Source organism: Zingiber officinale, chromosome 3A (assembly GCF_018446385.1).
Source record: "Zingiber officinale cultivar Zhangliang chromosome 3A, Zo_v1.1, whole genome shotgun sequence".
NCBI lineage: Eukaryota > Viridiplantae > Streptophyta > Magnoliopsida > Zingiberales > Zingiberaceae > Zingiber > Zingiber officinale.
The window spans coordinates 157,418,271-157,443,274 of record NC_055990.1 but is presented as its reverse complement, the minus strand read 5'-3'; the positions used below and the strand labels follow the sequence as shown (position 1 = coordinate 157,443,274).

The following is a 25,004-nucleotide window of genomic DNA, read 5'->3' as shown; positions in this document are numbered from 1 at the left end:
ACTGTTGGAAGTGAAACTTCAACTATTAGTGGCGAATACTTGTTCAATGAACCAAAAGTACATAGCAATCGATGATCAGTAACGACTGTGATGGTACTATTTTCTAGAGATATTGATGAAGAGTACTAGACTAGGAAATGTGTTTTAGGGTCCCATAATCATTTTATCATAGACTTGTAGTCGGTAAGTGTTATATCAATCTGTGAGTACCTTTATATTGAGGTACATTGTGTTACATTGAATAGGGTTTGCTGTGTAGGAATCAAAGGTTTATCTTGTCAAACAGTTGGATGATCGTTGAGTGCAATCATGCACGCGACCGAAGTAGACTTAAGGGGTGCTTTTTGCCAAGTCCAAGGGACCCTAAACTTTTGTTGGGACTGCTCTACTACAACTGTCAAAACTCATATTTAGATGATAAGAGAAATTAAAGCACTCAATATGAAACATATAATATTTGCTAAGGCATTTTTATCTGTAAAGGTGGCATTCTGATCACTCCCAACAACTCTTGCTGTATATATTGCCATTGAAGTGATGCCTCACCTACATATCTCTTCAGATATTCAACTAAGCAAAACGTAGTTTAATTTATTAGGGTCATCATGATCCATGAATACTTGCTTTATCTTGGATCGTTAGTTTCTTTACTAGTTTTCTGATCATGTCAAGGGTACATTTGATCATCTATGCTGAATATTTCTTATTCATAGATGCTGGACAGCAACAACAGGCTAGCTTGGAAACAAAACAAAAAGGAAAAGTAAATGGCATTTTGCTTAAGCTAAATGATATTAACTAGTTGAATAACTAAATCAGATGATGGCACATGTAAACTAATAATAAAGTTACATAAAAAAAAGACATTTAGTAATCAAAATGCTAATTAAAACTGGCAGTAGTACAAAAGGGAGTCTTCACCAAATTTGAAGTGAAAAGCCCTTCACCAAATCATGCTCCTGACTCATAATTTCTGGCTAGCATTTCTCAAATCTGAAAGTTTCAGACTAATTGCAGTGAATTTAGTGAATTTATGATTCTTGTTTCTTGTAGTACTGCTATTTAAATTATATACCGTGGTGATGATAGCATCTCAAACCTTTAATGACTAGCTGTGGCATGAATTCGCTTTATAAAAAGGAAAAAAAAAAGGGGTGAAGAAACAGGGGGACATACTGAGTACTAAGGCCACTAATTGTTACTTGCACCAAATGCTTAATTTCTCCACTTTTGCACCTGAGTACCAGTTCAGACGCAGCAGGTCCCTTCCCACTGTGCGTCGATCCTCTCTTGATCAAACTCGACCGGACAAGTCGACTAGTGGTTCGCAAACGAATGCCGGTCGGACCCACAGACCTGAAGCCAAGAGCTTTACAGCCAAAAGAGTGTGACTGACATAACCTTTAATTGTTGTTCATGTAGCAGCAACATTGGATGGTTGGCAGGTAGCCATACATGAATGCTGCTGGGCAAGCCATCTAGCTAGCTAGCTGGTTCATGTACCCATCCCTTTGGAGTGGCCAACAATTATGTCGCTGTAACATGCATTTGTCTCCTCCATTTTGGTGCATCAAATGGCTAAGACGTACACACACATACATAGGTACACATATATGTATTTGCATCATTCACAGTATAAGGTATTGGGGCAAACCTTTTATGCTTTCAATTTTAGGATGTTGACAAATAAATCACTTCACTCAAAATCTAACATGAAATGCAAGTTAAGTAAAAAGAGATAAGTAAGAGCTAGCTTAGGTTATGCTTTCAACCTTATTCAAGCTGTTGAGACCTTTAAGCAATGTAAATACTTTTTTGTAGAACCTTACAAGCTCAAAACCCCCTAAAAGCTTATCTATCAAATTAAGGCTAGCTCCAATATTTTACTTTGTACCCTAGTTGATTATAGTGTCTTAATGCATATGAAAAATAAAACCAAAACTTGAGTCCTATACAAACCCATTAAAATTAAATAGCTTGATAGAATTTGACCGTTAAGGAGTATCCTTTCCCTACTATGTTTATTAGTGTAATATGTTTGCTTCATTCAATGCAGTAGGTTAGACTAGCCGTCAGAAAATTTAATTAGGTTAGGTGAGTTAGCTGGGTCAAGTAGAATAAAAAGGCAATGAGATTGACGGATCAATCCAGTCAAGTTGGGTATCCAAAGTAATTAAGAGATTTACCTTTTTTTTTTTTTTTACTATAAGACATTATTCAACAATTTGTGTCTGAAGATTTTGTTGGTGCAATAAATATTAAATTTGAACCTATATTTTGATATTGTCAAAGGTTTAAATTAAGTTTTATTGTTATCTAATATGGATTGATCAAGTTTGCAGGATGTTCAACTCCGTGCTCTGTCTCAGTCAACTAGTCCAGCTTTCAATCAATTGGCCCAGTTTCCAGTTGACTGATAAAACCTTAAACCTAGGACTTCCCTTTCTGAGTACATTTTTCTAGCACTCGGACCCTCGCCCGTACAACCTTGACCATGTTTTCTAGTCTCCTCCATTAGCTTTGCGTCCCTCAGATGTTTTCCCATCCTTCACGCTTTGTCTTCAAGAGTTTCCTTCAGCCGTGTCCTTATTGTCGGGTCTTCCATTGCCAAGAGGCTCCTCACCTCCGGGGCTTAATCTTTTCCAAGAGCTCCTTGCTCTGGGACTTCAACTTTACGAAGTTACACTTGGACTTACGTTGCCAATATTACATACTTAGACTTACACCGCCAAGACTCCACTTGGACTTTCACCTTTGCCAAGATCTAACTTGGACTTTCCTTGTTGTACCTGCATCCTGCATACTTACAAGCGCATATCAAATAGAAAATAATAAATCTAATTTAAACCTTTGCACAAACATCAAAACCTAGGGTTACACCGATTGCTCCAACATAACATTTTTTATTTTATTATTTTCTTTTCATTGTTCTACTTGTCCCAAGATCAAGTCTTGGAATCTTTTTAGTCTATATTGTTTTGCAAGTATGTTGAACTCTCATCCAAAGGATATACCACCGTCCATCCACTTCCCTTCACCGAAGAAGATTTTAGCTATTGGATATGGAGGATGGAATGCTTCCTTAAACTAGACATCAACATATTGTTTACCATCAAGAAAGGGTACATAACAAAGTGAAAACGAAGAACCACTAGATCTAGAAAAATGAAATCCATAAATGAAGAGGAATACCCAAATCAACTATAGCACAATAAACACCCTTCAATGAGGTCTAACAAAAAAGGAGTTCAATCGAGTCGGTCCATTCGAGAACTCCAAGGAACTTTGGGACCGACTAGTCAAGCTGCATGAAGGAATCGATGATTCGAAGGTAACCAAACACAGCTTACTCCTTAATCAATTATTTAATATTAAAATGTTGCCCATTGAGAGCTTTGCGAAGCCTACAAATTGTTAGTACCCGGGGGTTATTTTGATGTGGTCAACCAAATTCGGTTAGGTTCTATTGTATTTGATCCTTGTGTCTAAGTGTGCAGGATCTTAGGAATACAAGAAGTCGAGCGGAAGACGCAGCTAGCGAGAAGGATAACATGAGAAGAGAGTCGACGGGCTCGGTGCATTCGAAGGACGAGATGCTACCGAAGTGTACACCGACGGACAAGAAGGGTGTGCGCGGCGTTCGAGGGACGAGAGGCTAGGAAGGAAGTCTGCTCGAGAAGAAGGTCGGAGTTGGGTTTGGGTGAGCTCAACTCCGGTTAGCCAGAGAATCACCTAAGCAAAGAACTACGCGAAGAGATAGGATTTGAGCTGAGTTGCCCTGTGGAAGGCACTTTCCATGGTTAGAAGGCACCTTCGATGAACAGTACGAAGGCGCTTTCCAACCTTTGAAGGCGCCTTCGCTAGCCATTAGCTGAGGATAAAGTTTTATCTTCGGCAGATAAAACTCTATCTGATGGAAGACGCCTTGGACCTTATAGGAGACGCTTTCAAGCTGCGGATAACTTTTTCCAAGGGTTATAAAAAACCCCTTGGACTTAGGAAATAATCAACAACTCCAGTATTCATTTCCTAACAACTTTCTGAGCGTTCAACGAGTGCAACAGGGGCTTCTCCGCCTTCACAGAAGGAGACTTTTTTTAGTACTTTTATTTACCTTGGATTAACAACCACCTACATTGTAACCAAGTAACTCTTTTGCTTCTTTCTTTTAAAATTGTTCATTTATTTTTATTATAATTGTGCACTACTGCTAATCCGAGTTGAAAGATTAGGAAAACCTTGTTTGATTTTCACATAGACAATTCACCCCATTCTTGTCGGCCCCGCTGTGCCAACAAGTGGTACCATAACCAAAATGCTTCAAAAGGACTAACTGCTGACTGAAACACCAAGACGATGGTCAGACCGAGCTTCTATCCACTGAAGTTCGAGAGAGAATTTGTGACATGGAAGAAACACATGGAGGTATTCTTTAAAACGGACTTTGAATTGCTTTTAATTATTAAATATAGTTTTGTAGCTCCCAAATAGCCACAAGGAAATGAAAAAGAAGAATACAAATTGACCAAGAAGGAGCAAACATACTTTGTAACAAATGGATGAGCTGAGTTCCACCTGCTCAGCGTACTTCCACCCCAGGAAGTCAAAAAGATTAAAGATTATGAATAAGCAAAGGAACTTTGGGGAAGTTCCTGGAGCTACACAAAGGAACCTCTGAAGCAAAGCTCGTGAGACAGGACCTACTCCAAAACCAACTAACAAACCTCCGGATGGAAGAAGGTGAAACATCAGCACATCTACACTCGAGGATCAAAGAATTCATCACCGGACTCACGCATCTCGGAGAAAAGGTAATGAATCGAGATTCATTAAGGTACGTTTAAAATGCATTTCCTAGGACACCCGAATGGACATTTATAGTCGACTTGTTTCATATATCTAAAGACCTCGAAGTTAGTTCATTAGAAAATCTATTTTCCACTTTTGAATTTCACGAATCAAGATGTGTAGGCTTACGAAATAAAACAGAGAAAATAGTCCACAACATAGCTCTAAAGGCCAACCAAAAAGGTAAACCAGATCTAGACTTTGAAGAATCAATCGACGGAGATGAAACAACATTATTGGTAAAAAAAATTTAACATGTTTATTAAATCTAATAAATTTAATAAGTCGTAGGCGAAAAAGTACTTTTGAAGCAAAAGAAAGATCTGATGCTACAATTGCCAAAGAGAAAGGCACATCAAGGATGACTACTTCGAACTGAAGAAGAAGGAGAAGGATAAGAGCAAAAGACCAACAAGATCAAAGCACAAGAATCTAAAGGCCACATGGGATCAATCGTCGTCCTCCGAATCCGAGATCGAAGCTTACGCTGGACTAGCTCTAATAGCAAACCACCAGAGGGACACCGAAAGTTCGTCAGAGATGAGCATCGACGAAGGAGGAGGATCTTCAGAAGAAAGCTGAGATGAAGGGGGAGCATCAGAACAAGAGATAAGTGAGGTTCGTGCGCTATCTCTCAAGTAATCTTTTGAATTTATTAAAATGTTATCTAAGAATATAGTACAATTAAAAAGAGAAAATGCTAGGTTAAAATTAAACTTAGCAGATTTATGTCCCTTAGATATGTTTGATAATTTATAGATAGAAAACGAAAAATTGAAAATAGAAATTGAAAAGTTGAAAAATGAGCATGCATGTTTAAAAGTTTTTTAAAAACTAAAATTTAAAAATTATGGTAGAATCAATTGGTACATTAGAAAACACCAAGGATAAATTAAAAATTTTTCTAAAAATTATGTACCTTCTAAATTTTTAGTAAATCCAGTAGGCAGGAACCTATATTAGGTTCAAAAATCTTTTTTAGATTAATTTTTTTATTAGGATAGAAATTATCTTAATTAGAAAAATATTTTTTCTTTTTACGAGATGAATTTTTTCCTATGCTATCGATTTAATCTACAAACAAAGACTTTTTAAAATTTTTTATATTGAGTTATTTGTTTTAAATTATTGACAAAAATTATAATTTAAAATTTAAAATTATTTCATATATTTAAATTTTAAAAATCTTATTTTTCTATGATAAAATATAATATTATCTATCAGAAGAAATATTTTTTTAAAAAAATTTCCTTTAAGCTATTTTCTGTGAATTTATTAACAAAAATGGTACTATGAAAATTAAAACTATTTTTATGACATCTTTTTGATAAATTTATTTTTCTGTGATAAACATTATATTCTCTATCATTACATATATATTTTTTAAAAAATAATAATGTCTGAATTATTATAAATTATTTTCTGAAAAGATAATTATTAATATTAAAAATTCAAGAAAATAGAAATTTTAAAAATTTTATTTGTTTTTTCCTTTTAACAATATGTTTTACACATTCTAGAAAAATAGTAGAATTTTTTAGAGTTGAAAAAATATTTTTAAAGATTTATTTTTAAAATTTAGTTTCTATGCTGAAAATAATTTATTTCTTTTCAAATATAAAAGCATTTCTTTGTGTGAATTTTTATTCTAATCTAACACTATTTGGTTGAGGTTGACAAAATTTTTCAAGATTTTTCAATATCGATAAGTAATTTTTAATATTATTTTTGTCAAAATAGGAGATTAATTAGTAAAAATAGAATTTTTTTTAAAATTATTTTTGAAAGATACTAGCTTATTGGTAATCGTTGTAATGTACCTCTCAAAAAAATTTTAAATTTTTTCTAATAGTTTACTTTACTTTTTCTAAATTTTTCCCTATTTTTTTTTATATTATCAAAAGGGGAAAATAAGTAAAAGTTAGGGGATTAAAGGGGAGTTAGGATAATTCCCATAATTTTTATCCTTGTATTTATTTTGCAATTAACTTGTTTAATTCATTTCATTATATATTATTCCATTGCATTTTTAACCCTAACTTGAAATTGGGTTAATGCATATCAAAAAGAAAGAGATTGTTAGTACCCAGAGTAGTTTTGATGTGGTCAACCAAGTTCAGTTAGGTCCTGTTGTGTTTGATCCTTATGTCTAAGTGTGCAGGAGCTTAGGCTCACAAGAAGTTGAGTAGAAGATGCAACTAGCAAGAAGGATGGCACGGGAAGAAAGTCGATGGGTTCGGTGCATCCGAAGGACGAGATGTTACTGAAGAGTACACCGACAGACAAGAAAGACGTGCACGGTGTTCGAGGGATGAGAAGCTGGGAAGGAAGCTTACTCGAGGAGAAGGTCAGAGTTGGGTTCGGATGAGCTCAACTCCGGTTAGCCAAACAATCACCTACGCGAAGAACTACGCGAAGAGATCAACTTTGAGCTGAGTTGCCTTGTGGAAGGCACCTTCCAAGGCTTCCATGGCTGGAAGGCGTCTTCGATAAATAGTATGAAGGCGTCTTCTAACCTTTGAAGGTGCGTTCGCTAGCCTTTAGCCGAGGATCAAGTTTTATCCTCTGTGAATAATGTTAGCTAGAGCCCTAGAGCTAATCATTTGATGATTGTATTATGGACTTATTGTATCATATTTTTATATTAATAAAGGCATTTGTTTGGTTATTATACTTACTTGTATTGGTGCCAAATAAACTAAGTATAATAACGTCCTTGAGTAGAAGGTTCTTACCTATATCAATCGATTGGTTGAATCGATAGTGAGATGATATAGGGAACACTACTCTTAATCATTTCTAGTCGAGTATTAACATTCAGGGACAATGTTAATGCAATAAGACTAGCATGTAGGTCAACTCGATGACTTGATCTCACAAGTCATGGATATAGAGATATCAAGTTGACACATAGGTATACATTAGAGAATGTATACTGAATGACCCGCCATGAGAAAGTATCATGGATCGTTATATGAGTATCATATACTTTCTCATGTGGCTATTAGTTTGACTACTAGTCCTTAGACCTGAAGTCACCATAAATCCTTACATAAGGAGTTATGTACTTTGGTTTCGTCAAACGTCACCCGTAACTGGGTGGACTATAAAGGCGATTACTGGGTATATAACAAATTATGCAGAGGGATGTGAGTGATGTAGATGGGATCTATCCCTCCTATATGACGGGAGAGACATCGGTATTCTTGATAGAGTGAGACCACGAAGTGCATGGTCATGCCCAAATGAGTCAATATAGGATATTGAGCTTATTTGATTTAGTGAGTCTACTTGGAATTCAAGATTTAGATTGGTCAGAGGATGACACGGTCTATGCCTCACATTGACCAATCTAGATGTCTAGGATAGAAGGACACTTGTCATATATTGTGAGGAGTCACAATTAGTAGTCACAAGGTGATGTTGGATCTCAACATTCTTGTAACTTGGGTAGTAATGATGTGTTGCTAGATACCGCTCATTACTTATGCTCCTAAATGGGTTTAGGGCATTGCCAACGTTACAAGAACCTATAGGGTCACACACTAAGGACAATTAGATGGAGATTAGGTTTATATGATGAACCAAGAGGATTAGATTCATTTGATGAATCAAATTGGATTAAGAGTAATCCTAATTGGGCTAACTTGAGTTCGACTCAAGTTGATTCATGTGTTCAATGAGTCTAATTTAGATTATGACTCATTGAATCAATTTAATTAAATGAATTAGATTCATTATATTAAGTTGACTTGAAACAAATGGTTGGATTCGATCAACCATGGAAGAGATTTGGTCAAGTTTGACTTGACTTGAGAGGAAGATAAAAGTCAAGTTTGACTTGACTTTATGCCACCTCATTGGTGAGTTGGCATTGATGTGGACCAATGATGTTACTCCACATCATCATGGGTGCCACCTCATGGAAGTTACAAAGCCATTTTCTTTAATAGCTTCACATTAATTGCACTTAATGCAATTTTTGGGAGTTACACAACTTGAAAGTGGTCGGCCACTTTTGAATGGGAATCAAATTGATTTTCCTCATTCAAGTGCATTATTCCTTCTTCTTCCTCTTGGAGCTCTCTTCCTCTCCCTCTCCTCCTCAACTTGGCCGAACCACACATAGGTGCTAGCACACCTCTTTGTGTGTATTTCTCCACCTACGAGTCCGTGTGGATACTTCTAGAGGAGTATCTATCTTGATACTCTTGAGATCCGGCACCGTTTGGACGAGCGGGAACGCGAAGGGCTTCGCTTCAAAGGTATAACTCATTTCATGTAGATCTAGGAGTAGATCTAAGTAGGAACTCGTACTCGTAATTTTGTTTTGAAATCTTTTCTTCGCACGAGATCCGTTGGCTAGGGTGATTCGGGGTTTCCGCGATGAGAAAAAGCGGTTTTCGCGGCCCGAAAAACCCTACAATAAAACTCTATCCGATGGAAGACGTCTTGAGCCTCATTGGAGGAGTCTTCAAGCTGCAGATAACTTTTTCTAGAGACTATAAAAAGACCCTTGAACCTAGGAAATAATCAACAACTCCAGTATTCATTTCATAGTAACTTTTTTAGCGTTCAATGAGTGTAAGAGACTTCTCTGCTTTCACCGAAGGAGACTTTTTTTAGTGCTTTTATTTTCCTTGGATTAACAACCACTTAGGTTGTAACCAAGTAACTATTTTTCCTCTTTTCTTTTAAAGCTGTTCATTATTTTTATTATAATTGTGCTTGTAACGACCCAGCCCCTCGGCCCCTTGGGCGGCCCAACTGGCGGCCCATTTGGTGGCCCCTTGGCGGTCCCTTAGGCGGCTACCAGGATTCATAAACTCTAGAACTTAGCCTGGATTTTTAGAGTTTGAATCCTGGGGAAGGCAAAAATCCACTGGCCAAGGGTGGGAAGACCTAGTGAGTAACGGCACGGCCGAGGGTCGTCGGTCGACGACATAAGGGTTTGCCAGTTGGACCGTCCAAGGGACTGCCAAATGGGCCGCTAGTTGGGCCGCCCAAAGGGTCGAGGGGTCAGGTCGTTATAATAAAAAGGCGTCCGACGACCCTCGGCCGTGCCGTTACTCAGTAGGTCTTCCCACCCCTAGCCAGTGGATTTTTGCCTTCCCCAGGATTCGAACTCTAGATCTCCAGGATAAGTACTAGAGTTTATGAATCCTGGTAGCCAAGTGAGCGGCTCTCATTTGACTACCAAGATTCATAAACTCTAGTATTTATCCTGGAGATCTATATATAGTTCGAATCCTGGGGAAGAGAAAAATCCACTAGCCAGGGGTGAGAAAACCTAGTGAGTAACGGCACGACCGAGGGTCGTCGGTCGACGACATAAGGTGTCGCCAAAATGGGCCGCTAGTTGGGTCGCCCAAGGGACCGCCAAGGGGTCGCCTAATGGGTCACCATTGTGGCCGCCCAAGGGGTCGAGGGGTCGGGTTATTACAGTGCTACTACTACTAATCCGAGTTGAAAGATTAGGAAAGACTTATTTGATTTTCACATAGGCAATTCACCTCCTCTTGCCGGCCCCGCTGCACCAACACAAACTTCACCAAATTAGTGAGCAACTCCAAGAGGAGGCACCATATACACTTCGTTTTGAAGATCACCATTCGAGGAAATATTTTTGACATCTATCTGAGATATTTTCCATTGAAGAATAGAGGCAATGACAATTAACATACGAACGGTGGTCATTTTAACAACAAGGGTAAAAGTTTTCTCATAATTCATGTCATACTCCTGAGAGTGGCCTTTAGAAATAAGACAAGTTTTGTACCATTTGACAAAACCATCATATTTAGTTTTGATCTTATGGACCCAATGAGAACTAATGGCACATTTCCCTGGTGGCAAAGGTATCAAATCCTAAGTATGAGTATGATGCAAAGCAGTTAATTCCTCGTCTATAGTATTCTGCCAAAGAGAGATATCAACAGCTTCTCTATAGGACAAGGGCTCAAAAAGATGACGAACAAAGACAACAAAAGAAGCAAAGGAACTAAAATAACAAGTAAAATCAGGTAGTTTAGTAGACTTACGAGGACGTGTAGACCGACGAGTAGGATTGTTCGCAATCTTACGAGGGGATGGAACAGTCATAGGAGGGGGAGGAGGAGATGTCTTGAGGATACCAAATTCAGTGAAACCATCATGTGGAAGAGTAGTTGTGTGGTAGGCTTCGTCGGTGTCGGTACTAAAGGGATCAATGCAAATAAGATCTACATTAGTCATGTCATATGATGGAAGAGGTATAGAGAAAAAATGAATATGCTTAAGAAATACAACACGATGAGAAACATACAATTTTTAACTAACTGGATCAAAACAACGATATCCCTTTTGAACAACACCATAACCAAGAAAGATACACAAAGCAGACCTAGAGGACAACTTATCACGCTTGATGTGTGATCGGAGAATAAAACAGGTACAACCAAAAATACCTAAAGAGGAATAACCAGGAGCACGACAATACAATTTTTGAAAAAAGACAAACTTGAATTGTGAGAAGTTGAAATCCTATTAATTACATGAGTAGCAGTAAGAACTACTTCTCTCTAAAAAACACTAGGAACATCTGAACAAAATAAGAACGAACGGACTGTCTCAACAAGATATCTATGCTTTCTCTCCATAACCTCATTCTATTCAGGTGTTTCTCGACATGAGGTTTGATGTATAGTACCTACTGATGAAAGTAAATGAGAAAAAATATTAGAAGTGTACTCGCCCCTCAAATCACAATGAAAATACTTGATAACAGCCGAATGTTGAGTTTTGATAAGAGCTTTAAAGTCATTAAAGATTTTAAGATAATCAGATTTGTGTTTTATAAGATAAAACCAAGTATAACGAGTACAATCATCAATAAAAGAAATATAATATCTTGATTCTGTTAGATTTTGAGGGATGCCCTAAGACAATCGCATTACGATTTTTACTAAATATATATTCACTATTTGAGTGCATATTATATGTTTGATTATCTTAAACTCATTTACTTAATGTTCGTAATACAATTCATAGCATGAGAGAAATTATAATTGGATCACAATTAGTGATTATTTCTACATGTGCAATTATAAACATATTAGAATTTCCCTAGTCGTCGAATTGACGCATTCAGACATCATCAATTCTGTAAGACTAATACGAGTTATACTCCTTGGTTCGCCAAGCAACTATTTTTTTACTCGCTAGAGACATTGGGATGTCAAGAGTCAAACGTGGATACTAGTTATGATAACTAGTTCATTAGAGTGACTCACTCTAAGACTTCATATGATTATCTATATATATAGATATGTCTGTGAAGCTCTTACTGTAGTTCGAGTGCAAGTTTCCTTCGACTTTAGGTATACAAGTCATCTTGGTCATGGAGACTTGTACTTTAATATCTTAAGCAAACACCTCATTGAGATGTGGACCCAGGATGATTGGGTATAAGTTGAAATGCCCAAAGATATTTGGATAGACTACAGAGGATTCACCGTTCCTTGCGAGGAGACGTATACCTTATGACCACTCGTTATGATTATTACTCAAAGTCTTTAGTCAAAGCATCATATGTTAAAAGTGCGAGACTCTTAGATACATGTACGAGTAATTTAAATTCATAAAACGAGAAGTATTACTTGGTCTAGGTGTGACATAGTCAGTCTATTAGAGACAAACACATAGACCATATCCTGAACCAAGTGAGTATAAAACGAGTGAAAAGAATATGGTACGACTCACTGTAGATGCTGAAGGGTTTAAAATTAGTTCTAATCAACTATGATTTTCCAACTAATTGGGGATTATAATATACTACTAGGTGTTACTCATGATCATTTTATAATTAAGTAGTTAATTATGGATACTCAAGATAAATCGAGAACCTATTGGGTCACATGCACTAACGAGTTTCTAAAAGACGTAAAATAAATTAAAGAATGTGACTCTTAGATGAAGAGATAAATGTTTGGTTAGACCATACATAAGACAAATATAGAAATATTTTTCATAATGGAAGTACGGATGAGCTACATCTCTTACGGTAGATGATACAGGTTGTAATGAGTATGTAGGAAGAATGGTGGGGTGGTTAGAGTTAGAGTAAAAGGACAGATGGGGGTGATATAAAGAAGTATGAGTCATGTGTATGCCCGAACGAATATGTGTCCGGCCGGGCTTTCGGGCATTTAGTCCTAATTGGTTAGTAGTATGTGATCAACCAAGTGAAGCCTGATAGAACGAGAGGTTCCATGTGTATGCCCGGACGAATATGGGTCCGATCGGGGTTTAGGGCATTTAGCCCTATTCGGTTAATAGTATGTGATCGTCCGAGCAAAGACAGATCAAATGAGAGGATTCCATGTGTATGCCTAGACGAATATGAGTCCGACCAGGTTTTAGGGCATTTAGCCCTAGTTGGTCAGTAGTATGTGATCGTCCGAGTGAAAACTGATCGAATGAGAAGTTCCATCTATATGCCCAGATGAATATGAGTCCAGCTGGGTTTTAGGACATTCAACCCTATTTGGTCAATAGTATGTGATCATCTGAGCGAAGACTGATCGAACAAGAGGTTCCATGTATATGCCTGGACGAATATGAGTTCGGCCAAGTTTTAGGGCATTTAGTCCTAATTGGTCAGTAGTATGTGATCGTCTGAGCGAAGACTGGTCGAATGAGAGGTTCCATGTGGGCGCCTGAACAGATATGAGTTTGGCCGAACTTAAGGGCATCCAATCTAATTCAGTATTTCACGGTGGGACAGACGAGGATCGACCGGATATAGACATTAGGCCTAACACATAAACTTGGCTAACAAAGGTTGACTGGGTCGGAAGAAAACTAACTTGATCAAGAGTCTAAAATATCGTTGGCAAGGTAATTGAATATTATTATTCTTTATATATATCCTCAGGTAAGTAAAGATTGGCTGAGATACTTTAAGAAAAGTATTTTGTAGACACTATCGGTAGGGATTACGATCGATCGGGATGTTCCATAAGGGGTGTTCTCTATATATGACCGGTCGGGGTATCTCCTGAAAGGTATTCTCTATACATGGTCGGCCAGAACACCTCTTAAGAGGTGTTCTGTATACATAGTCAACCAGAAAACTTCATATTAATACATGACCAGTTGGGATATGCTCTAAAGGGTATTCTCAGTATATGATTGGTTGAGATTCTTCATAAAAGATGTTCTCAATATATTACTGGTCAGGATACACTGTACAGAAAGTATCCTCAATATAAGTGGTAGATAAATAGTCGACATTATTAAGCCAACTTGATAAGTTTGTCGAAAAATATTCCTTTAAAGTCTCTTCATAAAGAAGTTACAGGGACATATTATGAAGAGTGCTCCATGAGAAACTCAACCCATAAAAGACAAAAGAGGTACATCTAGAGTAGAAAAAAGATTCCTCGAAGAATTATTGCACGAAGCCCAGGTTGTACTTTTCTTATCTCCTAACAAACTCTAATAAACCGGGGACCACCTCAGGACTATGTAGGTTAAGTGAGGTGGTATAAAAAGAAGAATCATCTCCGTTGGCAAAGTACGCAAGCATCATTTGTTACATTGAAACCCTATTTCTATTATTGTTCTTCTTCCAGGAGCGAGAGGGAAAACTAACTTGAGCATTGGAGGGTCTAGCAAGGGATTCCTACCCTAGTCTTAGGTCACTAACGCTTTGTTGGTTCCTTTGAGTGTGCGCAGGATTATCTAGGAGTTTTTCTAGATCTTCGACGAGACATCCTTCAATTCCTTATCTATTGATATCGACGATCATCAAGGGGTTCTGGGAGATCTAGATCAGCGCATCATCCTCCCGTGTGCTACCTACCAACACCAATGTACCATCTCCTAGCTTTCAAACAGGAACAGTAGAGTTGGATCATATTTAGTTTAATCATGAATTAGTCATGAACTAACTTGATTTAGTTGTGAACCAAACCAAAAGGTTAATAGGTTAATTTTTGGTTAAGGAATAATGGGTTGGATTTGGGCTTTCTAATCCAACTCATTAAAGAAGATTATATATATATATATGTAATTAGGAGAGAATTAGATACAAGTTTTATTATTTAGTTGATTGGCTTTTGGAAACCCAATCCTCCTCTCTCTCTCCCCTCTCTTTACCGCCACCCACAACAGTGAGAAATCCTTCTCCTTGTTGTCGTGCCCACTAAGTAAGGAAGAGACATCTTCCTTATTTGCTTCTTCTTCCTCTTGATCTCTCTTTTTTGCTCGTGGCTAATAACTTCCAAAGGAGAGGCTTGTTCTCAAGGAGTTGTCTTAAAGAGCTCGACATGGATAAGAATAGAGGCGAGGTTCGACAACATCGTTACGGTTGATGCCCTTCTCGTTACAGGTCATTTGTAAGGTATACCTAGCGTAAATTTACTTTTCTTAAAATTTTAATTATGCAATTATGTTTGGCATGTTGTACCCTTGTATGTGTGTGGTGTGTGTAATGTAATAATTAGAAATAATTATTATTTTATTTTTCTCTACGCATATTTAAGAAATATATTCTAGCACGCACCCGCATTAAGCATATCCTAACAAATCCCCCTTTTGTAGTAACAGGAGAAGGTCCCTACACATCAGAATGAATAAGATCAAAATGATTAGAAGAAAAAGATAGTTTTTTATTAAAAAGTAACGCAGAAAATTATATCAATTTACAACCACTACAATAAGAAATATCATGACTTTTAAAGTTTCTAATACTCTAGATAAAACTAAAAATTGTAAACGAGACGCTGAAATATGACCTAGATGAATATGCCACAAATAAAAGTCAGAAAAAGAATGAGTCAATCAAAAATATAATAGATCGACACTAGAAGCTGCAACATTTGGTACTTGAAGCTTATCCAAGACATAGATTCCTCCTTACCTATAACCTATCCAAATCACCTTTTGAGATCATGGGTCTTGCACATAATAATTGGATGGAGAAAAAAAAGATTGAATATCCAGACTCAGACCATTAATTAACAGAAATAAGATTAAGTGTAAGATTAGAAATATAATAAATATCATAAAGAGACAAGTAAGTTGTAATAATAGAACCAACACCTATTAATGACATTGGAGTACCATTAGCAGTCATAATTGATAAAGATGAATTGGAAGACAAGGAGATAAAAGATGACAAGTCAGGTGACATATGATAAGAGGCTGCAGAATCTAAGATCCACAAGGAGGAAGATACACCTGATGTACCAGAGGATGACAAACTTATATGAGAAGAAGAAGAGATGACAGAGGGCGGTGAAGTAAGGAACTGTTGAAACTACTCAAGCATATGCGGATCTAAAGAGTGGGCAACCACAACATTACTAGACTGAGGTAGTCCATATGACAACTATTGTGGTTGATTACTAGATTTTCATAAAGCATTCTGATATAGCAATGGTGGTTGTTGAGGTCATTGCTATTGATACTGCTACAGTGATGGTCATCTTTACTGCTACAATAGTTTACCTTTGTTTAATAATAATGGGCACTGGGATTTTCAAAGTCCCTTTTCTTTGCAATAAGCACACTCATCACTAAAAATCTTCAAAGTCGACCTACTTTGATTATAAGGCGTAGGCCGCTATAGTGTTGCAAAAATAGATGGCGTAGATGGCACAATAATCCTCTTATCAAACTGAGACTTAAGGCTATAAGTACCTCGTGATCGTTTTGATGTGATTAACCAAGTCAAGTTAAGTCTTGTTGTCTTTTGATGCTTTGTGTCTAAGTGTGCAAGAACTTAGGAGCATAGGAAGACTAGCGAAAGATGTAACTAACGAGAATGACGACACGGGAGAGAGTCAACGGGCTCAGTGCGTCCGAGGGATAAGGCGTTGCGAAGAGTATGCTGGCGGATGAGAAAGAAGCGTCCGACATTTCTAAGGGAGGAGAAGCCGAAGCAAAAGTTGTTCGAGAAGGCCAAAAAATAGGTTTCAGTGACCCCTATTTTGGATGGTCAAAATCACCCAAGTAAGCGGAGCTGGAGCAGAAGACCTAGACAGAAAGTCAGCATGGAGTTGACTTTGGTCACCGCAAGGGACCAACAAGCAGTATCAGAGCAAGGTCGCCTCAGAATGACTAACCACCAACTAAAGCAAATCCACTCACCAAAGTTCGAAGGAGACTTCGTATACTAGAAGAAGAAAATGGAGGTTTATTTCAAAACTAATTTTGATATATTTCTTATCTTAAAAAATAATTTTTTAGTACCTACCAACAACAACGATGAGTTGAAGAAAAAATAACACTGGATGAAGAGGAAACAAGCCAAATTTGTAGCAAATGGAAAAATAGAATTCCATCTACTAAGTGTATTGCCATCACAAGAGGTAAATTGAATCAGAGTCTATGAGTTTGGAAAAGACCTCTGGGAAAAATTCCTAGAGCTCACGAAGGATCATCCGAAGCCAAAGCTTGCAAGGAGAGATCTACTTCAGAATCAGTTGATAAATCTGCAACTAAAGGAATGTGAAACAGTTCCTCAACTGCACGTCAAGCTAAAGGAGTTAGTCACCGAACTTATGAACCTTGAAGAAAAGGTAACAAATTTAGATTCGCTAAGGTATATGCTTAATGCTTTCCCTAGAACACCCGAATGGTCAACTCTAGTAGATGCATATTACATCTCTAAGGACCTGGAGGTAAATAATTTAGAGAAATTATTTTCTACATTTAAAATACATGAAACTAGATGTGCAAATCTAAAGAAGGACTCCAAACATAATATAGCCTTAAAGGCAAAAATGGATGAACTAGAGTCTGAAACTTCTTTCGACGATGATGAAATGACATTTATGGCAAGGAAGTTTAAAAAATTCGTTAAAACTAAAAAATTCAATCAAATGCAGGCCAAAAGAAGAAAAAGGAGAGTGAGATGTTATCATTGCAATGAAAAAGGGCATGTCAAAGACAAAATTGAAGAACAAAAATAAGGACAAGGACAAGAACAATGACAAAAGACTGACCTTGAAGAAATACAAGAACCTAAAAGCGACATGGGACGAAACGTCAGAGTTAGAAATTAAAGCCTACATCGAACTTGCGCTAATGACAAGTCACAAAGAAGATGAAGAAACAAGATCATCCGAGATGAGCATCGAGAGCATCGATGGAGGGGGAGCAATGTCAAAAGAAAGCAGTACTACAAGGGGACATCAAATAATGAGATCGACAAGGTAAGTCAGGTACGATCTCTACCTCCTAATAAGTTATTTAAATTTATAAAAATGCTGTCAAAAAATTCTTATAACTTAGAAATTTTAAATGAAAAATTTTAAAAGGAAAATGAGGAATTAAAAATAACTTTAGCAACATCTTGTCGATTAGAAGATTTTGATAAGATAAAAATTGAAAGTAAAAATAGAAAATTTTAAAAATTATACATGTTTACATGTTTAATAAATTAGAAATTATCAAGAACTTAATCGATATTTAAGATATAATAAGGGTCAAATTAAAAAATTATCACCAAAATGTATTTTGAAAAAAATATAATTAATCCAATAGGTATGAACCTATATTCGGTTCCAAAATCATGCTTAAATTAAAAGTCATTATACTGCTTTATTTTAAATTTGAATTTATAATTTTTGCTTAAAATTATCTAACATTTTATCTATATAATTTCTCTTTAGAATTAATTTGATATTAATTTTTCCAAAAAAGAGGATTTCATTACTTATCAGTATAAAAAATTTCAAAATTTTTTGATAGTCGAATTATTTTTTATGAATTTTTTAACAAAAATTATATATTTTTTAATTTAAAAATGTTTTGCAATGTTATTTTTGTGAAATTTATTTTTTTATGAAAATTTATCATGTTTTCTATCCAAAAAAATATTTCAAATTTGTTTAACCGTTATTGAATTTTTTATGAATTATTTATCAAAATATAAATTTTTAATATTAAAAATGATTGAAGATTCAATTTTTAAAAATTTATTTTTTTTTGTAAAAATACTTACTGTATTACATTCTCAGAAATTTTTTTATGATTTTTCGAGCTTAGAAACTATTTTTAAATAATTTTTAGAAAATATAACCTTTTGTAGAAAAATAATTTATTATTACTTAAATAAATTTCATTTTTTTGTGAAATTTTATCCCAACTTTAGATATGTTAACTTAACTGTTATAAAATTTTGAGAATTTTTAAAGAATTAATAATAAATTTAAAATTATTGTTTCTAAAACTACTTTATAAATTGTAAAAAGTTCAGATTTTCAAATTTTAAAGTTCATTTTAACGTTGGTCATTTTTTATCCTTAGAGATTAATTCAAATTTATTTCTAAATTATTTTTCAATTTTTCCCTATTTTTAATGTATTCAAAGAGGGATAGTTAGAGATTAAGTCTTGGGAGAGGTTAAATTTTTTATTAAATGTTATTATTACATATTAAGTACTTGCTATTTCACTGTTATTTTTTTTTTATCCTAACTTAACTTAGGTTACTCACATCAAAAAGGAGGAGATTGTAAGTACCCTATGATAGTTTTGATATAATCAACCAAGTCAAGTTAGGTCATGTTGCCTTTTGATACCTTGTATCTAAGTGTGCAGGAACATAGGAGTACAAGAAGACAAGCAAAAAATGCAGCTAACTAGAAGAACGACATGAGAGAGCGTTGACGGGCTTTGTGCGTCTGAGGGACAAGACGTTGCGAAAAAGTATGCTAGTGGACTAGAAGGAAGCGCGTTTCATTTCCGATGGACGAGAAGTTAGAGCAGAATATTGCTCGAGAATGTCAAAAATTGTGTTCAAGTGAGCCATATTCCGGATGACCGAAATCACTCAAGCGAGTTGAGCCAGAGTGGAAGACCCAAACAGAAAGTCAATATGGAGTTGACTCTGGTCGTTGGGCGCCCGGAGCTACTCCGGGTGCCTGGTCTAGCTTGGTCCAGTCGGGATGTATGGACTCCGCTGTGTTGTGGATCAACATCAGCATGGGTCCGAGCGCCCGGATCAAGATAAAGTTTTATCCCAACTCCGTCATGTAGCCGATTGCAAGATGATAAGAGTTGCCACGCTGGGGGCACCCGGACCGTGCCACGTTATTAAACAGTCATTTTTTACTAGTGAGGTATAAATAGAGTCATGATCTTCTCCTTTTTGAATAACACACTGTACTTCAATTCTCTTTTTATTTTTCGTTTATGAGCTTAATTTCTGTGTATGAGGCTTCTCCGCCTCCGACGTTTCATTCGAGAAGGAGATCTTCATAGTGAGCTCATTTGTCTTGGAGTAGTAATCTTTTGATCGCTAACTAAGTAAATTGATTGTCTTGTACTTCTCTTTTATTATGTAATATTTCTTTAAGTATGTAATTGTTTATGCCCAATCGAGTTGAGAAAAGTAATTTTTTTTTTATGCAAGGCAATTCACCCCCCCCCCCCCTCTTGCCAGCCGTAAGGGACCAACAAAGGCGAATCTCTTCAGCTAGTAATTCATGTACTACTAAATCAACGGAAGAGAGAGAACTACGATGTAAAATTGTTCTGCGCAATCCTTCAAATCATCACGAAGAGTCATCAAGAATTGGACCAGATGTTGTTCTTCTCTACAAGTGGCATAAGTTGGTAATGCTTGTAATTCTGAGGATTCTATGAGTGCCAACTGGTCTTATAGTTCTGACATGGTAGAATAAAAATCTTGAATGACCATATCTTGTTGTCGAAGTATGTGAATACCTGCTTCCAAATAATATTATTTGGCAAAATTAGACTGCATGTATAATCTTGTCAGATGATCTCAAACCTCTTTGGCTGTCTCGTACTTGGCAAATTAAGTACCAATATAGTGTGAAACAGAATTATTGATCCACGTAATAATCTTCTCAGTAACCACCTCCCAAACATCCAACGACTTTGCATAATCATTAGCGTCGTTATCCGTAGATTGAACTCGCACACCTAAAACATATCTCCATATAGATTTTCCCAGCAAGAGTTTTCATAACATATCCCCAATATGAATAATTTTTTTCCATCTAATCGGACATTAATCGATTGAAGCAAATCATTCATACAATCACTCATGATGGCAAAACAAATTGTGCTTACGAATAACCAAACAAAAAAACAAAATCAAGTTGATGCGATAACAAAAGAAACCAAATCAAAATTGTATGACTACGAAACCAAGTTGATCCGTGAAAAATGTGAATCGAATTAACAGTTCTTTAATCAAACTATCAAAAAATATAAAAGATGAAAGCTTTGATATCATATAGAAATTGACAATCAGAAAAAAGTAGTCATTTTGATAAATCTAAAAAAGTATTTTAGAAATAAAAAGTACAAAATCTTAGAAGCTATAAAATAAATCATAAACTGAAAAAAATAAAATACTAAATTATCCTAGAAACTACAAATAAATAATTCTAATAATATATATATATATATATAATCTAACAACAACATCATCATCATGCGAGACATAATAAAATCTCACATGGACTCCTCTAATATTGTCACTAGACACTAGAGCTTTCAATTCTGCATTCTCTACCTTCAACTCTTATACCTAAGTAGATGAACAATTAGGACAATCCTGACCTAGAGTAAATATAACATGATGCTATACAAGTTTCACTTGGGAGTAGAGGCACCTCTTCTCCATCCCACCAAGTCACCTTCCAACGGCCTGAAAATACATGTCATGTATGACATCAGCTGATGGAATTGTGTCTCCCCCCTCCACAGCGGGCTGAGATGGGTTGACGATGGGCTGACCTTCAGATGGCTTAACAACGGCAGTGGTCAGTAATGGTGCTCTCGTAAGTGGTTAATGGGTTGACGATGACGTTTCTATAGGTGGTCGGTGGATCGACAATGGTGTTCTGATAGGCTATCGACAGTGGTGGCCAGCTACAATGCGCTGGTCGATGGCCGGCGGTGGCATCACAGATGACCAAAATCATTCAAGAATATTCTAAGATTATTTTAAGGATATTTTGAATGATTTTAGAGAAGTCCTTAAGGATCTCTGTTGGCTTCATATAAAAAATGCATGCATGTATATAATATTTATAAAGAAATATATATGACCTCATGGTGTAGCGTATGATGGTGCATGATATCTCTGACGTAATGGTCAGAGGTCGATTTTTAAAAATTGACGATCTAAAATTTACCTATCATGTGTTTATGGTATATGTACTTACATATACTTCTTTTCATATCCGTGAGACTAACACCAGAGGAACCGCTAAGATAACGGATTTATCTTCTTTTTGAGTTAGTTGTACTTAATTTTAGCACGATCATTTATTAAAATGATAGAGTTTGATCAGTAAAGTAATCAGGCTGAGTTAAAATTTATGTTTACTAGAGTAAAAAGAACTGATCCATCTGAAAGTGCCTGTCCTTCCATTCAAGAATTTGTAAGATTTAGCAGAGGTTGATGCTGTACTCAGATCCCCCCTCTCTCTTTCTCTCTCTTTCCCATGTCCTACAATCCCTATCTCTGTATATAGCTTCCTTCTGATAGATATTCCTCCAAGCTTTCAGATGGAGACGGCCTACCTCTTCACGATCTTCATGCTCATTTATGTTTTGTTTCAGTTTCTTGAATTCGTACTGCAATATTGATTGATTTGTTGCTGTCGTCGATCGAGAGCAATGGAAGGAGACGCCGGCGGTGGATCGTCGCGACGCCTCAATTTCCCTCTCCAGCTGCTGGAGAAGAGGGAGGAAGACTCCTGCTCCACATCCGCGTACCCTTCTCTAGCCATCTCCTCCTCGGCCGCCGCGGCGGCGGCCGAGCAGCAGCTGACGGCGGAGCGGAAGCCGCCGCCCAGGCGGAGCTCCAACAAGGACCGGCACACCAAGGTGGAGGGCCGGGGGCGCCGGATCCGCATGCCCGCCCTCTGCGCTGCCCGCGTCTTCCAGCTCACCCGTGAGCTCGGACACAGGACCGACGGCGAGACCATCGAGTGGCTGCTCCAGCAGGCCGAGCCCGCCGTGATCGCCGCCACCGGAACCGGCACCATCCCCGCCAACTTCACCTCTCTCAACATCTCCCTCCGCAGTTCCGGCTCATCCATCTCCGCCCCGTCCCACCTCCGCGCCGCCAACTACTTCAGCTCACTGACCGCGGCCGCCGCCCTCCCGGACCCCTCCCTCCGTATCCATAACGACTGGCCGGAACATGGCGGCGGCAGTTCCTCCTTCCCCTCCGAAAGACCCTCCTCTTCCTCCTCCGTGCTACTGAACTTCAATTCATGTAGCATTGGCCTCGCCGACACCTCGCCGGAGGCCGATATTGGAAGCTTGAGGAAACGTCGCTGGGAGCCCGATCAGATCCAATACCAACAGCAACAGCAAATTGCAGGTTACAGCCAACAAATCCCAAACCCATCTGGAACAGTTTGGATGGTCTCAAACCGCAACACTATCCAACAAGATGATATCAACCAGCAGTGGCCGCCGCAACAGCAGCCGTCGTCCATGTGGGCGTTCCCTCAAACGGGTGGCGGCAGCTCCATGTTCAGAGGATCCACCGCCCTCCACTTCCTCAATTTCCCTCCCGCCGCCACTTCCATGGCCCTTTTCCCAAACCAACAACTAGGCATCGGATCCACCTCAGCTGGAGGCGGCCTCAACGTCTACCGCTCGCCCTCTACAGCCTCCGAGGCGATGGCCCCGTCGTCCACGTCCGGCCACTACCAGGAAAGCGACCGCCATGACACCGGGAGCGATTCCTGATTAATGCATAGGTGTCATCCTATCCGATCCTCATATGCATCCATTATATTAATTGTTTTCATCATTTCCCCTTCCCTTTCCATGATTAATTATCTCTCTGATTCTTGAATTTATATATATGATCTCATTAATATTTAATTCGGCTTCTTTGATTTCTTTCCTGTAAAAAGAAGAAAATTTTTTATGGCTTCATTTTTATATGCTGGCTACACTTCTCGTTCTCTGTTTGTTAATTCGGTACATGGAGAGATCAGATACCGTGCATGAGATCATGAGCTCAACAGCATGTCAACTGCAACATCCAACTCAGAGACTGACTCCCTCAATCATTGCAATGCGACTGTTACACTTGTGCATAGCTATTTTAATCAGTTCCATGTATGATCACACACAAACGACCACAATTAATACGCAGCTCTCGGACTCAAACTCACCTTATCTGTATATTGTCCTTTACAATTGTCCCAGTGCATGTGTGTCAGTGCATCGCAAAATATACCAGATCACATAATTCCATACATGAAATGGTGCAAGGATTTTTATTTTGTTGGTAATTGTTCCCCTTCATTAGTATTAGTTGTCAGATGGATTGAATATAGCAGCCTGTGACTCTGAGATTGAGACACATCCGGGCCATGATCCAGCAAGCAGCAAGTCGCAACACTAATGGCAACGAGCAGTGGCGCTCGATCTATCCACAATATTGCCATCTTTTTCAAACTAATTAAGCATGTTAGCAATGGAGGGATATCTATGCATTCCATGGGGTACAGTTGGGGATCATGTATCAGAACAATCGATGATAACCTTTATCCCGGGGTGGATTGTCCCCCGATCTAGAAGAAAGGTAAATTATAAAAGGTTTCATCCGGTACAATGATCTTGTGCACGGAGATAGATGATCCACAATACATTTTGTACACATTGAAAATCAACCTTGTAATCTATTACAGCATGTGTAAGTACTACGTGCGTGCCAACCCATGGGAGCCTGTTGGGAATCATATATTATAGTAAAAGATGATTACGCTCACTAAAGATGTCTCTCAGAGTCTGTTCCTAAGTTATATGAAGGGAGGTAAATCACGGAATCAGCTTATAGCCGATCGTCAAGTTAACTAGGGATGGGAGGGTTTTTTTTTCCCTTCCGGAGGACATATACTCATCGGGAATTAATCCTTTATCTCATTGTAATAAATCTATCATCTTTGACCAACAGAACATGTTGTGGGAACTAGTTGGGAATCATATATGAGATGACAATTGAAAGTCGAGATGAATTGACTTTTGGTTGAAAACTTGAAGATAATGTTCTTGATGACTATCGCATGTCTTAGTCACCATCCCTTAATATAAGAGCCATCGTAGGCTTTTATCATGTGACACTTTATATTTTTTTATCATCACTACTTGCTCATC

At 37.5% G+C, this 25,004-nt stretch overlaps 1 protein-coding gene across 1 annotated transcript; it reads left to right on the top strand.

Annotated features, from left to right (window-relative positions):
• Positions 1 to 22,233: 22,233 nt before the first annotated feature.
• On the top strand, positions 22,234 to 23,724 carry LOC122054179 (transcription factor TCP15-like). The gene has a single exon (XM_042615992.1). The coding sequence runs from the start codon at positions 22,500 to 22,502 to the stop codon at positions 23,583 to 23,585; it is 1,086 nt and encodes a 361-aa protein (XP_042471926.1). The 5' UTR covers positions 22,234 to 22,499; the 3' UTR covers positions 23,586 to 23,724.
• The last annotated feature ends 1,280 nt before the right edge of the window (positions 23,725 to 25,004 follow it).

What these genes read in the sequence shown, in the direction of transcription:
- LOC122054179 (XM_042615992.1), top strand. Translation starts at nt 22,500, where the DNA reads ATGGAAGGAGACGCCGGCGGTGGATCGTCGCGACGCCTCAATTTCCCT.